Genomic DNA, 17,302 nt, shown 5'->3' with positions numbered 1-17,302 from the left:
CATACTGGTCAGTCTACTGGCCTGCGTCTTATATTCTTCGTGTATCTGCACTCCACCCGTCTCCTTATATCTCTTCCATGATCTCTTTTTTCAACTGCAGTTCCTGTTTGATATTGCTTGTCATCCACTTTACATCAAATTGTGTCCACTTCATTCGTGGAATACAGCATACTATTGCTGCTATCAAATATTCCTTCACAATTGAGAGAGGACTTGAAAGTGTTGTTAAAGGTAGCGAAAGAAAAGAGTGACAGAGTTAGAATGGTGAGTCTGTTGCCACGATATGACAGAGAGGAGTTTAGAAGGAGGGCAATAATCGCAAATGACATTATGCTCAGGTTATGCAGATGGTGTGGTGTGGAATTCGTGGACGTGTGGAATGAGTTTGATGGGAGAAAGGACTTATACAAGATGGATGGCCTGCATTTGAATGGACTTGGTGTGTGAAGACTGGAAAAAATGTTGATGAATGAAGTGAAAATGGATGTGCAGAACCAAGGAAACTAGAACTACCAAGGATGGGGAGGGGGAGTGGATATGCAAACATCAGTGAGACAGTCGAGTGTAAAAATATATATAATGTACCGGAGCCAGCACTAAGGACAAAAAATGGGAATGGGACATTTAGAATAACACATCAAGATAGGGGTGGGACAAAGGGATCACTGCATTTCATGTATACTAATGCCAGGAGTATTAGGAACAAGAAGGAGAATTTTTGGCCTTGATTAACTCTTCCTGGCCACAGGTTATTGGCATTAGTGAAACATGGCTGACGAAAGATGATATAGTTAGTGGGATAGAATGTGTAGGTTATAGTGTGTTTAGGAGGGACAGAGAGAATAAAATGGGGGGAGGGGTGTCATTGATGATAGCTGATGAACTGCAGCCAAGAAGAACTGAAGTTGTATCGCAGGATAGTGAAAGGAGCTCATTTCAGGCTATTTGTTGTGAGATTGAGACTGGCAGAATAAAATATACAGTTGGGTGCTGCTATAGACCAGGTGATGGAATAGATGGTGGAGATAGTATGCATAAACAAATTGATGAAATGAGTGCAAGCAGGGTAATTATTATGGGGGATTTTAATTATGGTAACATTGATTGGAAGGAGAAGAGGACACGTGTAAGGAAGGAAATCGATTTTATTCAATTATTAAGGGATAACTATCTGAGACAGCATGTAATTGAAAATACTAGGGGTGTGAGAGTGCTTGACCTGGTAATAGCATCTCACAATTTGACTGTAATGAATATGACCATGTTGCCACCTATTGGTGAGAGTGATCATAAGGTCTTGACCTGGAAGGTGGCTAAAGGTGTGGAATTTTTGATTAAGATAGGGTATATGTGGAATTACCGTGCTGGCAAGTATGACAAGCTTAGGAGATTGCTTGGATCAGTGCCGTGGCATGTACAACTGCAAGGGCTGGACGTCGATAGAGCATGGGAAGTGGGCAAGGAGCATTTACAGGAGGTTATGGCTGATTGTATACCTAGGGTCCGAATAGTAAAACAAGTAGGGGTTAAATGGATGAATAACACCGTTAAGCTTGAGCTGCAAAAAAGAAACACCTGTGGAGAGAATTTAAAGAAAGGGGTGACCTGCAGGCACACGAACGGTATAAAGTGCAGGACAGAAGGGTAACGAGTGTGGTAAAAATAGCAAAAGCCGATTATGAAATGAAAACTAGCTATTTAAGCAAAAGAGAATCCCAAACAGTTCTTTCAATATGCTGCAAGCAAGAAAAAACTGTACACGACAAAATGATTTTAAGGAATGACGATGGTAAGGAGGTCACTGAATCAGTCGATATAGTGGAGTTACTGAGCGCGCACTTTGCAAAAGTATATCATCCAGGTGGTGACATTGAAAAAATGAAGGAGCCATTAGTTTATACGGTAATTGTGATGAATGAAGTGGAGGTGAATAGTCTATTACAGAACCTTAATGTGAATACATCTGTGGGATTGGATGGTATACCGGCACAGGTCTTGCGTGAAGCAGCTAAGGAATTATCAGTGCCCTTGACCATATTCTTTAATCTGAGTCTCAGGTCTGGTTTAGTCCCAAAGGTGTGGAAAGAGGGGAAAATAGTTTCACTGCATAAAGGAGGATCCAAGACTATGGTTGTAAATTACCGACCGATCGGCATATCAGGAGTTGTTGTCAAGGTCTTGGAGAAAGTAGTCAAGGGAAAAATACAGGAATGGATTGATGAAAATGAGATACTGTACAGGGGACAGCATGGCTTTGTAAAGGGTAGATCATGCCTGAGTAACTTGCTCAAGTTTTATAAGGCGACAGCTGAACTAGATAAGGGAAATGGGTTTACAGTGATACTGCTGGACCTGGCAAAGGCGTTTGACAGGATACCACATGGAATTCTAATCCATAAACTACAACATATGGGAATGGATATAGGGTGGGTGAGATGGATAGGTGGGTGGCTGATGAAGAGATATCAAAGAGTGGTTTATTCAGGAGTGGAGTCCAAAAGACGGCCTGTGACCAGTGGTGTGCCGCAGGGTTCTGTTCTTGGACCACTGCTGTTTAATCTGTTCATTAACGATATAGGGAAGGATCTAAGTTGAACAGTTCATTTGTTCGCTGATGATGCAAAGTTGGGGAGGACGATAGTGAATGCAGAAGATGTCAAAGTCTTGCAGAATGACTTGGATAGATTGGAGTTCTGGGCTAAGGAGAATGGATGTCAATTTAATGTGACAAAATGTAAGGTTATGCATTTTGGGGTGAAAAGATTAGCAGCAGTATACCACATTAGTGGAATTGTACTCCAGGAGATTTATGAGGCCAGGGAATTGGGAGTGATGGTGGATAGGGAGATGAAGTTTAGGGGGAACATTGCAAAAGTAGCTAAATCAGCTCATCAACTCACTTGGTTGTTGAAAAATACCTTAACGAGCAGAGACAAGCAAGTTATTGTACCTCCGTACCATGCCTTGATAAGACCTCATCTTGACTACTGTGCCCAGATTTGGTCACCTTGGTTCCTTCTTGATGGGGAGGAGGTGGAGAGGATCCAGAGGTGAGTGACTAAGATGATAGCAGGTCTATGGAATGAACCATATGAAAACAGGTTGAAGATTTGTGGGTTGCAGAAACTGGTTGATAGGTGGAAAAGGGGGAGATAAGATTGAGACATTCAAATTGCTAAAAGGATTCTATAAGATTAATTCAGAGGATATTTTTGAGATCAGGACTGGTGGTGGGAGAACTATGGGACACCTATGGAAGCTGGGCAAGAGTGTGGTTAGCAGTGGTGTTAGAGCTGTGTTCTTTACTTTTAGAGTGGTAAAAAAGTATAATAAGCTGCCAGAGTCTGTTGTGGGTGCTATGACAGTGAGCGAGTTCAAGGAAAGGTATGATAGATACTGTGAGATTATCATATAGTTGTGTAGACATGATGTTTCGGGCCTCCCTCGATGAGTCTAAGGACTCCCTGGAGTAGCCCGAAAATAATAATAATAATAATAACAATTTCTTAAGCACTAATGATATCCTGCCTTCCAATTCTGCCCTCCACGGAACTGCCTCTAGTTGATACCTAAGACTATTATAATCACCTGCCTTATAATTTCACACATGTTCCCTCTTCTTTGATACAAAGGCATCTAGTCATCTTCCAAGTTCAAATCACATGGTCACTCTCTCCAACTGGTGGGAGAGATATCATCTCATGTTGTCCTAGGGACATGTTGCCTAAGACATTTGTCCCTCAAGAATTCTAGAAATTCCATCCCCTTATTACTACATAAATTTTTCTCTTTCCAGCTTATACTGCTGTAGTTAAAATCTCCCATAACAATCATTCTTGTTGCAATTGCCAAGCTCAACTGCCTAAACATCTCCTGCTCCCCTACCTTCTGTGCTTCCTGGTTTGTAGCAACACCCTACTAAATATCCTGTCTTGGCCACTTCTACCTCACACTATATGCTTTCAAAACCATTAATGTCACTACCTTCTAAAGCCTCCACCCTTAGAGGACATAAGTCATCACTTATCATAAGCAGTACTCCACCACCACGTTTTCCTTTCCTATCCTATCAAAAAATACAGTATCCTGCTACATTAATTCCTGTTATTATATCATTATCTGTCAACCGCATCTCAGATATCCCAATAATCTTTGGCCAGGCTGATGTTATCAGCGCCACCAATTCATCTCCTTTATTTCGGATGCTCCTGGGATTAGTATAAAGTATAAAAATGTCACTGCTTCTATACCTCTCACTGTATCCTCTCAACCCCACTGGACTCAGTGTTACCTGATGTCATCACCCCTTCCCCCAAGCACCCATTCCCACAAGAGGCTACCCGTGCTACCATCCACCCTGGGGAATTCTAGTTTCCCTGCATTGATATACTGACTCAGTCAGAAAACAGCAATCTGTACAGAAGCCTTCCTCCTTCCTCATTCAAATGTCCTTCTGTCCTCAAATGCCCTCCAAATAAGAATACTTAAGACTATTATCATCACCTGCCTTATAATTTCACACACGTTCCCTCTTCTTTGATACTGAGGCATCTAGTCATCTTCCAAGTTCAAACCACATGGTCACTCTCTCCAACTGAAAATTGGAATATTCACATATTCCAATTTTCTTTTCTGACACATTCTGGATATTATGCTACTCAGTATTACTGCTCTTCTGCTCAGGTCGTCACTATCATACCTGGGCAACACAGACACAATCTTTCCTCTCTGCATTTTCTTTTGCACAACCTCAAGCAAGAATCTCAGATCTCTCGCTGCCCGATTTACATTGTCTCTCAGTTATTCGTACCCACCATCACAATCATTTCACCCATCCTTTCACCCCTCTTAATTGCCATAGCCACATTTTATATTGTCCCTCCAGGCAAACACACCTCTGGCATCCTATCTTGCACCACAAATGATCAAGTCTTCACACATCACACCTCTTACCACTCTGTTCCTTGATTGCTCACCAGCATCCCTCACTGTCTCTCCTCTAACCTTTCTCTCTGTGTTCCCCTACTTACCTGCTGTCCTGGCATCACGCTATCCCTGGTTCTAGAACTCCCTCGCATTCTTCTCATTTGTTTCCATTTTCCCCTCCTCTATCATTCCCATAACTCTTTCTAATTCCCTCTCTTCTACTGTTTCTATTCTTTCCTTTTCTATCATTCCCATACCTCTCTCTCTCTCTCTCTCTCTCTCTCTCTCTCATTCCCTCTCTCCTACTGTTTCTATTCTCTCCTCTATCATTCCCAAAACTCTCTCTCACTCCTACTCTGCTTCGCCTTGCATTCATCTCTTCCATTCTCCTAATCTCTTCTTTCATACTTCTCATTTTGTTCACAAGACATTCTGCCTCCTCTTTCAGTCATCCATCCCTCTCTGCATGTTAGTCACTCTTACTTGCCATTCATTTTACCAATCACGACCATCTCCAAAAACTTCAGTCATTCAAGTTTTCCATACTCTCGACTCTGATTTTCTCATTCATATTTTGCTTATCATTCTCTCCTATCATACTACTTGTCTCCCGACATTCATTTCCCATCCCTGACGCAACTAGGTTGGTTATTGAAATATCTAATTCACTTAATTCCTTCCACTGCCTACATTTTGCGCATATATACACACTCCTCCTTCTCTCACCCGCCACATATCTAACTCCCAGGATGCATACATGCCACAAATTCCTTTATTATGTTACATATAATAGAGTTCTTAAATGGCAGAGGACTTGGTGACATGCCATTTGTGATTGCAGCTGTGGCAGCCATAATTCCTTACTACCGAGAACTACTATATGAAACACTAAATATATATATATATATAAACACGATATTCAACTATGCCGAACAGTGAAAACTTATCTTCTCTTCTATCACAAATGCTCTGACCTTGCCTTCTCGGTAACCCAAAAATAACACAATATATAACAATGAAATTCCAAAAGCAGAACCACTAAAGAACATTTGTGTTACTTAGAAAAAAATGTATCACAATTCACAAAAGAATTCACACTATACACCGGTTAAAAAACACTTTTTTTTTAGCAACAGCTCAAATCCACTGCCATGTGCTTCAGCAACCCAAGTGCCATATACAATTTTTGGTTTACCGAAACCTTCCTTCACTGGCAGACAAATTCTTTCTAATACTATCATCCTTCAGAGAAGACAGGCATTATCAAAATCCTTACAAACAGAGCTCACCCCCATTTGATCATAATACCACCCAGGAAGCACTGGGTGGAGTTATGATCTTGGACTTCACAGCAGAAACAGTGCTTTAGAAATTGACAAATACTGACATGCAGATACCAGTAGCATGTCAGAGAGTGAAGAGAACTTGAAAGAGTGTTTATGGATTTGACCTTAGGCAGTATGGTAGAGGGAGAAGTTTTGACTGATAGTTGTAACAGTATGAGTAAATGTCAGATGAAAGCAGGAAGCTTGGAGAGAGGAATAGAACTGCTGAGAAAGGAAATGGAAGGCATGAAGACTGACTTCAGGAGGGTGAATGAAAAGATTAAAAGACTAGAGGTTAGCTGGTGTGAAGAGAATGATAAGAGACATGTCCAGAAAGTAAGATCTGGTCAAGAATTAAAAAAAAAATGGTAGAGAAGAAAAAAAGTTTTATTAAATGCTAAAATAACTACATATATAATTAATTTTCCCACATAGTTGATATTACTTTCCAGACATTTTTGGTATTGTGGCAGCGGCTTTTCCATACCCACATAAAAAAATCTGCTTCAAGGAGTTCTACCACTGAGTCATGCTGTTCTTCAGTTCCTCATCTTCTTCAAAATGATGAGATGAGAGCCACTGCTTCATATGCAAGAACAAGGATTGGTCACTAGGTGTAAGGTTGGGGCTGTAGGGTGGGTAGTTGAAAAGTTCTCACCCAAACTTCTGAATTTGCTGGGAAGTTTAAGCTGCAGTGTGAACTCGCATGTTGTCATGTAAAAGCACAATCCCTGATGACAGCATTCCTTGTCTTGTGTTTTGAATTGCACTTCTGAATTTCTTCAGCATCTCGTAATATGAATCAACATTAATTGTGGTTGCTCACTGAAGAAAATCAACAAGCAAGATTCCTTTTTGGTTCCAGAAGACAGTAGCCATCATTTTTTTTGAGTAACAGTGTCTGTTTGAATTTTTTAGCTTTAGGAGATGATGAATGGTGTCACTGCATTGATTGTTGTTTTGACTTGATGCTTGTGTACAAAATCCAGTTTTCATCACCAGTTATGACATGAGAAAAAAAGTGCATCTCCTTCATTTTTGTAATGCTTCAAAAATTTTTGAACTGATTTCACTCGATGCTGTTTATGCGCATAGGTCAGCATTTTTGGGATCCATCTGGCAGATAATCTTCCCCCAGCTTTTCTGTCTCAATATCGTGAATGATTGAGTATGAAACTTCTGGTTGAAAAGAAAGTGGTGTAATTGTGAAATGACAATTCTAACGAAATATTTGTGTTCACTCTTTCCACCAATTCGCCTGTCACCACACTTGGCCAGCCACTATGCTCTTCATTGTGAACATTGTTACATTCTTTTTTAAACAAATAACACCATTGCCATTGAGATTTATGTTAGGTCTATAAACCTTACACAGTCATCGGTGAATTTCTGCAGGACTATTTTTTTCTGCCAAGGAAAACTGTATCACACCACAAAACTTGCAACTGGTGGGATTTTTTTTATCACAGTATTCATAGAGGAAAACAAATGATAACGTCTCAAAAGTAAAATGGTCAACAGTGAGCTAATGAGTCACTCTATGTTGCCATGCATGTGTGACCCCTCTCCCATATCATATTTGGCAGTAAATTCTGAACAGACTAACTTTCTGAACATGCTTTGTAGTAGGTGAGAGAGAGCAGAACAGAAAAGAGGAGAGAGAATAACAGAGACAGGGAAAGAGAGGAAGCTGGATAAAGTTGACAAAATAGGGGAGCAAGGGATAGAGAGAGAGAGAGAGAGAGAGAGAAAATGGCAGAGAATTGGGAGAGGGGAGAGAGAGAGAGAGAGAGAGAGAGAGAGAGAGAGAGAGAGAGAAAATGGCAGAGAATTGGGAGAGGGGAGAGAGAGAGAGAGAGGTTGGAAGCAGAAAAGATCAGGAATGCCAGCGAGAGAAGACTGAATGGAGCTGTCATAGTGTCACATATGGAGATTCAATGATTCAGAATCTGCAGAGCAGAGTGTGCCAGAGGATTGATTGCCTTGAGGAGTAATAGAGAGTGTGACTATGTCAATGAATTGAGATGGAAATGTAGAAAAGATGATGATGATTATGGTTAGCATGAATGATTTGAAAGGTAGTGTTAATTTTGTTACAAGAGACTGAGGTAAGATATTTGGTGTGCTGCCTTGGTAGGATAATGCAGAGAAGATTAGCAATGATTATGAATGAAATGATTGTGAGAATGTGTAGGAAGAGAGATCTGGAATATGTATTATGTGATTACATGGAGTACATTTCAGGACAGAAGGGAGCTGTATGCAAAAGATGGATTACATTTAAACACAGAAGCACAGGCATTTGGAGAGACTGTTGTTTTCTGAGCACGAGTGTTTTTAAGCAGCGAAACCAGAGTTACAAAGGTGGAATGTAGCAGGGATGATCCCATGTGGGATAGTGGCTGAAGAAAACTTACAATTCTAGTTAAGTGCTGTTAGCTAGAAACTGAAAAGTCTTTATTATAAGTTCTCCTATAAAGATTTTTATAAGGTATGAAGGTCTTGATACCCTACATTGAAGAAACATCAGAACAGATAGCATTGGTTGTTCGCAAATTCTGTGAATTCCCTGCAAACCTTTTTGAAAATTTTCACCTTTTTTTACTATCTGCCAACAAACAACTGCAACCTCTATCCTTGCCTGATGTTTACTAGGTCTCTTGCTTTGTTATTTTGGACAGATATTCTTATCTGATTAGGAATATCAAGATCACATCAAATTCTTAATAGGGCTATGGGAGTCCAGCCTTGTTTGCCACAAACACTATCCACAGAGTTCATTGTGATGAAACCAACATTTTACTTATGAACAGATTTAAATCCAATCATCTGTTCTTTGAACCTTGTGAAACTTTACGGCACTGTTTGTGAGTTTCAAAGTTTTAGGTAGTAATCATGATTAGGTGTTTCTAATTTTTAAAATGTTTAATTTTGTTGATTTTTGTTATCCTATACTGAATTAAAAACCGTATTTGCCAGCATATAAGACTCACTTTTTTTTCTTTGAAAATAGTGGGCATCTTATATACCGATACTCAGTTTTTTATTACTTTCATTTCTGGAAATTTTCTCTGTTCTGAGTTATGCGATTTCTTCCTTGCTTCCTTGCGGTGTGCGAGAGCATTTCGGTTACGTAGAGTTCGGTGGATGCGCGTGTGCTGTGATTGACCATCACTGTGTTCCTGTTCATTTAAACTTTCCAATTGTTGTCGCAGTTGTTGTGAATGGTGATAAATTTCTGCAGTTAAATTTTGTCTAAATTTCTTGGCAAATTATGGCTGAAAAATGTCGGCATTGCTACAATATTGCATACAAGCTAAGTGTGATTGCGTATGTTAAAGAACATGGAAACAGGGCTGCAGAGAGGCATTTTGGGCCATTCCAAACTAAGAAAATGATAAGAACTTGGTGGAATCAGGAAGAGGATCTAAAAAATCTTTTTTTCCTAAAAAAAAATGTGTACAAAAAAAGGGGTGCATCTTATAGGCCGGTGCATCTTATACGCCAGCAAATATGGTATTATATCTATATATTCCCTCCCCTCTGAACTGTAATAGAGTATTCTACTGTTTATTCAGCTGACTAAGGCACACATGCTATGTTCTCACTAACACTGTCCTTGTAACAAGGAAAAATATATCATAGTCATACATTCGATATGTTTTTATTAACTGTTATTTTATTCATAATAAAGATATGCATTGTTGTTTGTAGAGGGTATGGCCTCCTGCAGTGAGTCTTCTGGCTTCATGGTGGTTTTCAAATAAGGTATTTCCAGTAAGTTATGTTATTAGGAGATGTCGAAGATGAAGAGTCAATATATCTACACTCAGACCATTGACTCTTCATCGAAGATGAAGAGTCATTAGATTGAATTAAGATTGAAGATTGAAGTCAATCTTCAATCTTCAATTGAAGATTGACTCTTTGAGTCAATCTTTGATCTTAATTAATATTGATCAGGTAGCTAAAACATATTATTAGGAGGTGTGTTTATTCTTTATTTTAAACTATTTAAGATTCCTATTTTATTAAGTTCATTTCTGGTTTATTCATGGTTTCACTATCTCATAAGCATATCTATTATTGGCCTGACCTCTGGTGAAAAAAAAACAAAAAAAAAAAACACCTTTACTACATCAAAGCTAGAGTCTTATTATTATCTATTAGGTGACAAAATGAAGAGTTGGACTGTAGAGCTACAAGTTTATATATATATATATATATATATATATATATATATTAAAAAAAAACAATGTGATTATACATATAAATTTCAACCAATTGGTATAGATTGGTATTGGTATGGAATGGTTTCCTAAAGTATGTTAGATACTAAGTGCAAATGTTTGTTATATCCATTATTTATAAATTTTTCAAAATAAATTTAAAAAATAATTAATTTTACTAATTTATTTTGCCACACTAAGTAACCGGAACATAGTACGTGGACAAAGAGGGCCGTAATGAAGGCAGAATATGTGCATTCCAAATTCTTGGAAGTTTTATACCACCATTAACGTTCAGATTAGGGTGATTAATCAGAATTTCACAGGCTTCTTTAAATTTTCTTTCATATCAGGTTTTTGTATGATGTAAAGAGCAGGTACATTTCCAATCAATTTCGTGTAGGGTGTTGAGAGCGTCATCTGAGAGGCCTGCTCACCTGTATTGTTATATTTAATGCGTCTTTTGTGTTCTTTTTTACATATAGGGATTGTACGTCCAGTTTCATCAATATAAGGTAAGTTACAGGTGCAGTAGATGCAATAAACTTCAGGATGTGCCAATGGGAGGAGAGGATCCTTAGAGGAGTTGAATATGCCCGAAATAATAATAATAATAATAATAATATGTTTTTTAATTTTATAGGTGGTTTAAAAGTGGCATTGAGATTATAATGGTGTAGGATTCTACTGATTTTTTCTGATAACCCTTTAATGTATGGGATGGCTATGGTTTTATTATAATCTATATTCTTTTTTGCTGAAGTTTTATGAAGAACTTTATTAATAGTATTTTTGTTATATTCATTATTTATAAATGTGTTGATAATAATTTTTAATTCTTGTTTAAGAGCTTGTTGATTAGAGCAAATTGTTATAGCTCTGTTTTTAAGGATGTTAATGAGTCCAAATTTTTGCAATGGGTGGTGATATGAGTTAGCATGTATATATTGGTCAGCATATGTCGGTTTGTGGTAAATCGTGAAGGATAGACTGCCTGAGGGAAGACATGTGACCAGTGTATCCAGGAACAGGAGTGAGTTCTGATTTTCAATTTCAATAGTAAATTGCATTCATGTTGTTTGTTCAGGTGGCTAAGGAATGTGCTTAGCGTTTGTCTACCGTGTGGCCAGATAACGAAAACATCATCAACGTATCTAAGCCACACTGTGTGGTTTTAGAGTAAATGAATCAAGAGCACTTTGTTCGAAAGCTTCCATATATAAGTTAGCAATTGGCGGGGATAGTGGTGAGCCCATGGCCGTACCTTCTTTTTGTAGATAAAATTTATTTTGTCACACGAAGTAACCGGAACATAGTACGTGGACAAAGAGAGCCATAATGAAGGGCGGAAATTTGTTTTGTAGGAGAAGAATTGTGTCACTGATTGGGACATTTGAGAAAAGGGCAGAAACGTCAAAACAAACTAAAAAATCATCTTTGCCGAGTGTTATGTTTTTAATTTTATTTATAAAGTGTTGTGTGTTCTTTAAGTTTTACTCTATAACACAGTAGTTGTCTCTATAATTTTTCAAAATGTATTCTGATCACTGTGTAAGCCTGAAAGAAAAGAGACTTAGTGGAGTTACTTAATGATAATTTTATTGGGATATTTCATCCTGGATGGGGAGAGTTCAAGGTTTAGAAGTGCAAGGGGAGAATATGTTATGAATAATAAGTTCTCTGGATATCAATAAGGAAATGGGATTGAATGGGATTTTACCATGTGTTTTAAGAGCATATCTTAAGGAACTGATAGCTCCATTGACTAAGATTTTTGATGTGAGCCTGGCTATGGGGAAGATGGCCACATAGTGGAAGGTGGGTAAGTGAGTAACATTGCATAAGAGTGGTGGTAGAATTAAAGTATCAAACTATAGACCAGTTTGCATTTCTTCTGTGGTTGTTAAGATTCTGGAAAAATTAGCAAGAGATTATGTTGGCCTGGTTGGCCAAGGTATTAGTGTATCCGCTCTCCAGCCACAAGATTGCTGGTTCGAATCCCACCGTGGGCACAGATGTTTGTGATTGTCTGTGAAAATACTAGTGGTGGTGGTGGTCGGCGGGAGATGCCATTGGTGTATATGATGAAAGTAGTTGCAGTTTGTTGTGGAGTTGGTGCCCTCCCTCGATGTCTTTGGACTCCCTGGAGGTGTCATGTAATAATAACAACAATAATAATAACTCTATCTCTCACTTCTACTCTTGTTTGCTTCACATCTGGTAGCCTTTCTAATCTCCTTCTCCTCTTTCACTCTTTTGAACTCATTTTTTATACATTCTTCTTCTTCTTCTTCTCTCTCTCTCCAAGCAACCTACTTTTTCTGCATTTCAACATTCTCCCATCCAATCATTACCATCCTCTTAATCTACTACATTCCCTATTGTAATATCCATTTCCACATGACACTGATGTTCCTCACTCTCAATCACTCTATACATTTATTTCTGACAGCATTCATTTGTTTCTGATACGCTTCTACCACAACTATTTAAATCAGCTACTCTTATGTCTTTCCATCTAGCTCTTCCCATTTCTTATATTTTATGCACAGACTGGTTTGCAAAATCTTGTTTTGCAAAATACACAATAAGATGTGTTTTGGAAAGGTTGTGGGCTGGGCAATAACATAATGGTAAACTAACTTATGGTGGCTGCCATTATTGAAACACAACACAAAGAACATTACGAAGGAAAAATATATTACACAACAAAAATCTCAAAACATAAACTATGTACAGTCAATTTTGGTCTAACTAGACAAGACTCCTGTAAATTTAAAACAAATCTTCTAAAAATTTATATTGAAACCTGGATAAGTATATAAGGATTATCAGCTTGTGATTTGAGATTTTCATGACCACCTAAGCAAAAAAACATTAAATACTATACTACTGTAGACAATTTCCAGTATTGAGACCACATGTTTTAAGATAAATAATGAGTTTAATACAATATGGTCCTACAAGTTTGTAATTTGTCAGGCTTATATCATCAGGAGTATTAGAAGAGAGAGCAGAAACAATTAATTACATGTATTAGATGTTATCAGAACTTTACAATTGGTAAAGCAATCACATATGCAACATTGGACGAAACATATTGGAGTTTTTGAATAAATTTTATATAATTTTTGTTACATGTGTAAGCTGTGAAAGTTATTTTAATATGTCTAGTGCACATGTTCCATTAAAGCTATTAATTATTTTTAATAATACACTTGTCATAGCCTTAGCACTTTTGGTAATATAGTTCCATAATTCCAAACAACAATAGCACAACAGTGACCATTTAATTTGAAAAACTGACTAGCGTTAAATTGCCATTCTGCTACCTGAAGTGGCCTGAAAATGTTTCATATTTGGTCACTAAGGACAACCCATGATACTAATCCATAATATGGTGATGTACTATAGATTTACAATGTTTTGTGCATGGGATGCTCATAAACAATAAAACATAATTTAAAAAAAAACTGAAATTGCATAATTGAGGATACTTACATGACCACAGAAACGACTGACTTTATTTCTAGGTGTTTCTAGATGTCCATCATATATTTCAACATAATTTGTTTCACAACCTAATGACGAACTTAAGGAGAAGAATTCAAATTTTAATGTCATGGTATGCAAATCGGGTATCTTGAGGTACCAGCGACACTGTGCATTTTGACTATACGCAGTAGGATAAAAAGGGCTGGTGAAGGTTCCATTACTACTTGTTAAATTACCACCACATCCTCGACCTAAAAGTAAAGAGCATGTATTTTAAATTATTCAACTTAACATGGAAATAGTTTGATGGAAGAAATAAAAATCATAGTTTTGCTGCAGATTAGAAGGAGAAAATCAATAGATATATAAATCTGTAAACCAAATAGAATTTCACTGTGGAACTGAATGCTTCAAGAACCAACATATGTTAGTTCTTAAAACAACATAATTTTTAATTAAACTACTTTATGAAATATATAGTATAAACCATATTTGGCAAAATTAAGAAAAAATTGTTTAATCATCTAGTTTCTTATGCCATATCACATATATTTTCAGTATTGAATTATCCACTTGAAAAAGGCTTATATTATTAACAGGCAGATTTCCAAAGTACCAACTGTATAGATTAAAATAAACTTAGCATTTTACATAGAATAAACTTAAAACTTAATGATAAACATCATGAGTTGTTAAACACATGGCTCATTGTGGCAATGTGTTCTATAACAACTATTGCAGACTTTGCTGCAATAGTTGTTATACAATATAATAATCATTTAATCAAGGATCTTTGTAACTGGTCTAAGGAAATAAAAGATCACATTATTTCAAAACATCCAGTCATTACATGAATATACGATGCTCCTAAACTTCATAAGAAAGGTGTTCCGCATAGATCTCTTCTGACCAGATGCCATTAAGTCAGTGTTTCCCAACCTTCTTTCATGTGTGCCCCATTTTTTTAATATTAGTTTTAGCCTAGTGGCTTTGCGCTTCACAACCATATGCCTGGGGAAGGAGTGTCCTGGGTTTGATTCCCGTCGCTGATGTGAGGAGCTTAAGGATCTTCCTCAGCCATAGCCAAGTTAGCCGGTCCTGGGCATAGCCAGCAGGATTTTTCCCCCCCAGTTTATCTGGGATTTTTCATCCTGCATGCAGGCAGGCAAACCGGCCCAGTGAACACGCACGGATCTACAGCCACAAATACTTAACCCCCATGAGGGGGCTCAACTCGCCCCATTAGGGAAGGGGGAGAAAAGGGAGGAAACTCCATATGAATAAATAAATAAATTAACCTCCTCCACAACTTCCACAACCTCATTAGCAGAGCTATTCTTTTTGTTCTCGCCTGCAATACACTTTTTAGCATTACTTTTCTTGTGCATTTTTGATTCCATTTTAAACTTGCATTTATTGTGGAAATATCTTAATAAAAATATTAAGATATTTCTATAATATCTTAATATTTTTATATATTATATAATATTAAGTTATAAAATATTAAATACACTAAAATCTACACCAATATACTATAAAACACTAATTTTCTAAGGAAAAAAACACAATAAAACCGACAAAAATCACCAATTTTACAGGAGCACTAAATTCACCGACCGACCACAATGTATCATTGAACCCAAATTATTATGGGTAATTTTAATTATGGCAGTATAAACCGGAATGAAGAGATAGCATTTGGGAATAAGGAAAATGAATTTCTCATGTTCTTCAGAGATAACTATCTCAGGCAGCATGTAAAGCAGGGCACACGAGGATTGAAAGTTGAAGTTAATGAATAAAAGTGGTAGAATGCAACTGTTATAGAAGACAATGTCGAGATATTCAGTAATCGATTTATAAAGGTGTTTCATCCTGATCAGGGGAATCATGAGGAAATTAAGTGTAGAGAACATAGGAGGGGATGGCTTAATTGTGAGTGAGCAGGAGGTATTTGAGGAAATAAATAACCCTGACGTCAATAGGGCAATAGGATTTGATGGCATGCAGCTTAATGTTCAAGGTAAATGGCAGTAGCATTGGCATGCCTGTTTAATACAACAGCACAGGATCCAAGGGAGTGCAAGAAGGGTAAAATTGTTCCACTGCATAAAGGTGGTGATAAGGCTGCAGCTTTAAATTATCGGCCGGTCTGTAAATCTGGAGTTGTGGTGAAGGTACTGGAGAGATTGGTGAGAAGTAGGATAAAAAATTGGGTTGAATAAAGCAGTATTCCCTGTGGTTATGAGCATGTGTTTGTTAAGGAGCGATCATGTTTCACGAACTTACTTATGTACTTATATAACAAGGTGACAAATGTCTTGATGAAGGGAGATGCATATACATTGGTATTCTTAGATTTTGTAAAAGCTTTTGACAGATTGCCACATGAGAAGCTGTTAAATAAATTGAACTGGATGGGACTGGATAACAGACTTCTGAGTTGGATCAGTGACTGGCTGTCAGATACGTGTCAGAAAGTTGCATATGGGGGTGCAGTATCCTGAAAGAGGAAGGTCACTAATGGTGTGATGCAGCGATCAGTTTTGGGACCACTGTTATTCAATTTGTATATTAATGATGTTGGGATGGGTTTAACTAGTGATATGCAGCTATTTGCTGATGACGAAAAAAATGGGGAGAGCACTGCAGATGTTATGGCTTTACAAGAAGACTTGAATAAATTGCATGAATTGGCAGGTAAGTGAAACACTTTGTAACTTTGAACTATCAGTTCAATGTTGCAAGGTTTTGAGATTTGGTAAGCAACGATGGGATGCAAAGTATTTACTTGGTGGGGAAACCTTAACAGAAGTGAACGAGATGAGAGATCTGGGAGTGATGGTGGGCAAGGACCTGAGGTTCTGTGGCCACATTGCACAAGTTGTTAAGACATCACATTGGATAATAGCAATGATGCAGAGGACCCTGACATGCAGAAACAGAGAGGTTATGATTCCATTGTATAAGGCCTTGATCAGGGCTCAGATGTGCACATTATTGTGCACAGATTTGGTCATTGGGTTTTCATGGTGATGAGGATATGTTGAAAAGGGTCCAGTGAAGATTCGTGAAGGTGATCAGTGATCTTTGGAGTACGAGGACAGATTGAGAGAATGTAAGTTGCAGAGCCTTGTGAATAGGAGGAAGAAAGCAGGATATGATTGAGATATATAAGGTAGTCAGGGTTCTTATCAGGTCGATGTAGAAGAAATTTTTCATATATTGGGAGGGGGGGGGTCAGAACAAAATGTCATCGCTGGAAATTGTATAAGTTGGGTGTGAGCAGAGGAGTGAGGAGTAGGTTCTTTGTATGGAGTTGTATGG

General features: G+C 37.8%; 1 protein-coding gene across 1 annotated transcript in view; it reads right to left on the bottom strand.

Annotated features, from left to right (window-relative positions):
• The window catches only part of Cubn (Cubilin), a 2,223,842-nt gene that overhangs the window by 52,602 nt on the left and 2,153,938 nt on the right, over window positions 1–17,302 (bottom strand). Inside the window, exon 67 of the mRNA XM_090396294.1 lies at window positions 13,982–14,226. Within this exon, the coding sequence (XP_090252420.1) occupies window positions 13,982–14,226 (245 nt within the window). The remainder of the gene's footprint in view (window positions 1–13,981; window positions 14,227–17,302) is intronic.

Source organism: Typopeltis vanoorti, chromosome 8 (assembly GCF_054136105.1).
Source record: "Typopeltis vanoorti isolate ZY-2024b chromosome 8, IOZ_Tvanoo_1.0, whole genome shotgun sequence".
Classification (NCBI taxonomy): domain Eukaryota; kingdom Metazoa; phylum Arthropoda; class Arachnida; order Uropygi; family Thelyphonidae; genus Typopeltis; species Typopeltis vanoorti.
Note: the sequence above shows the minus strand (reverse complement) of the source record. Positions and strands in the feature narration are given on the sequence as shown.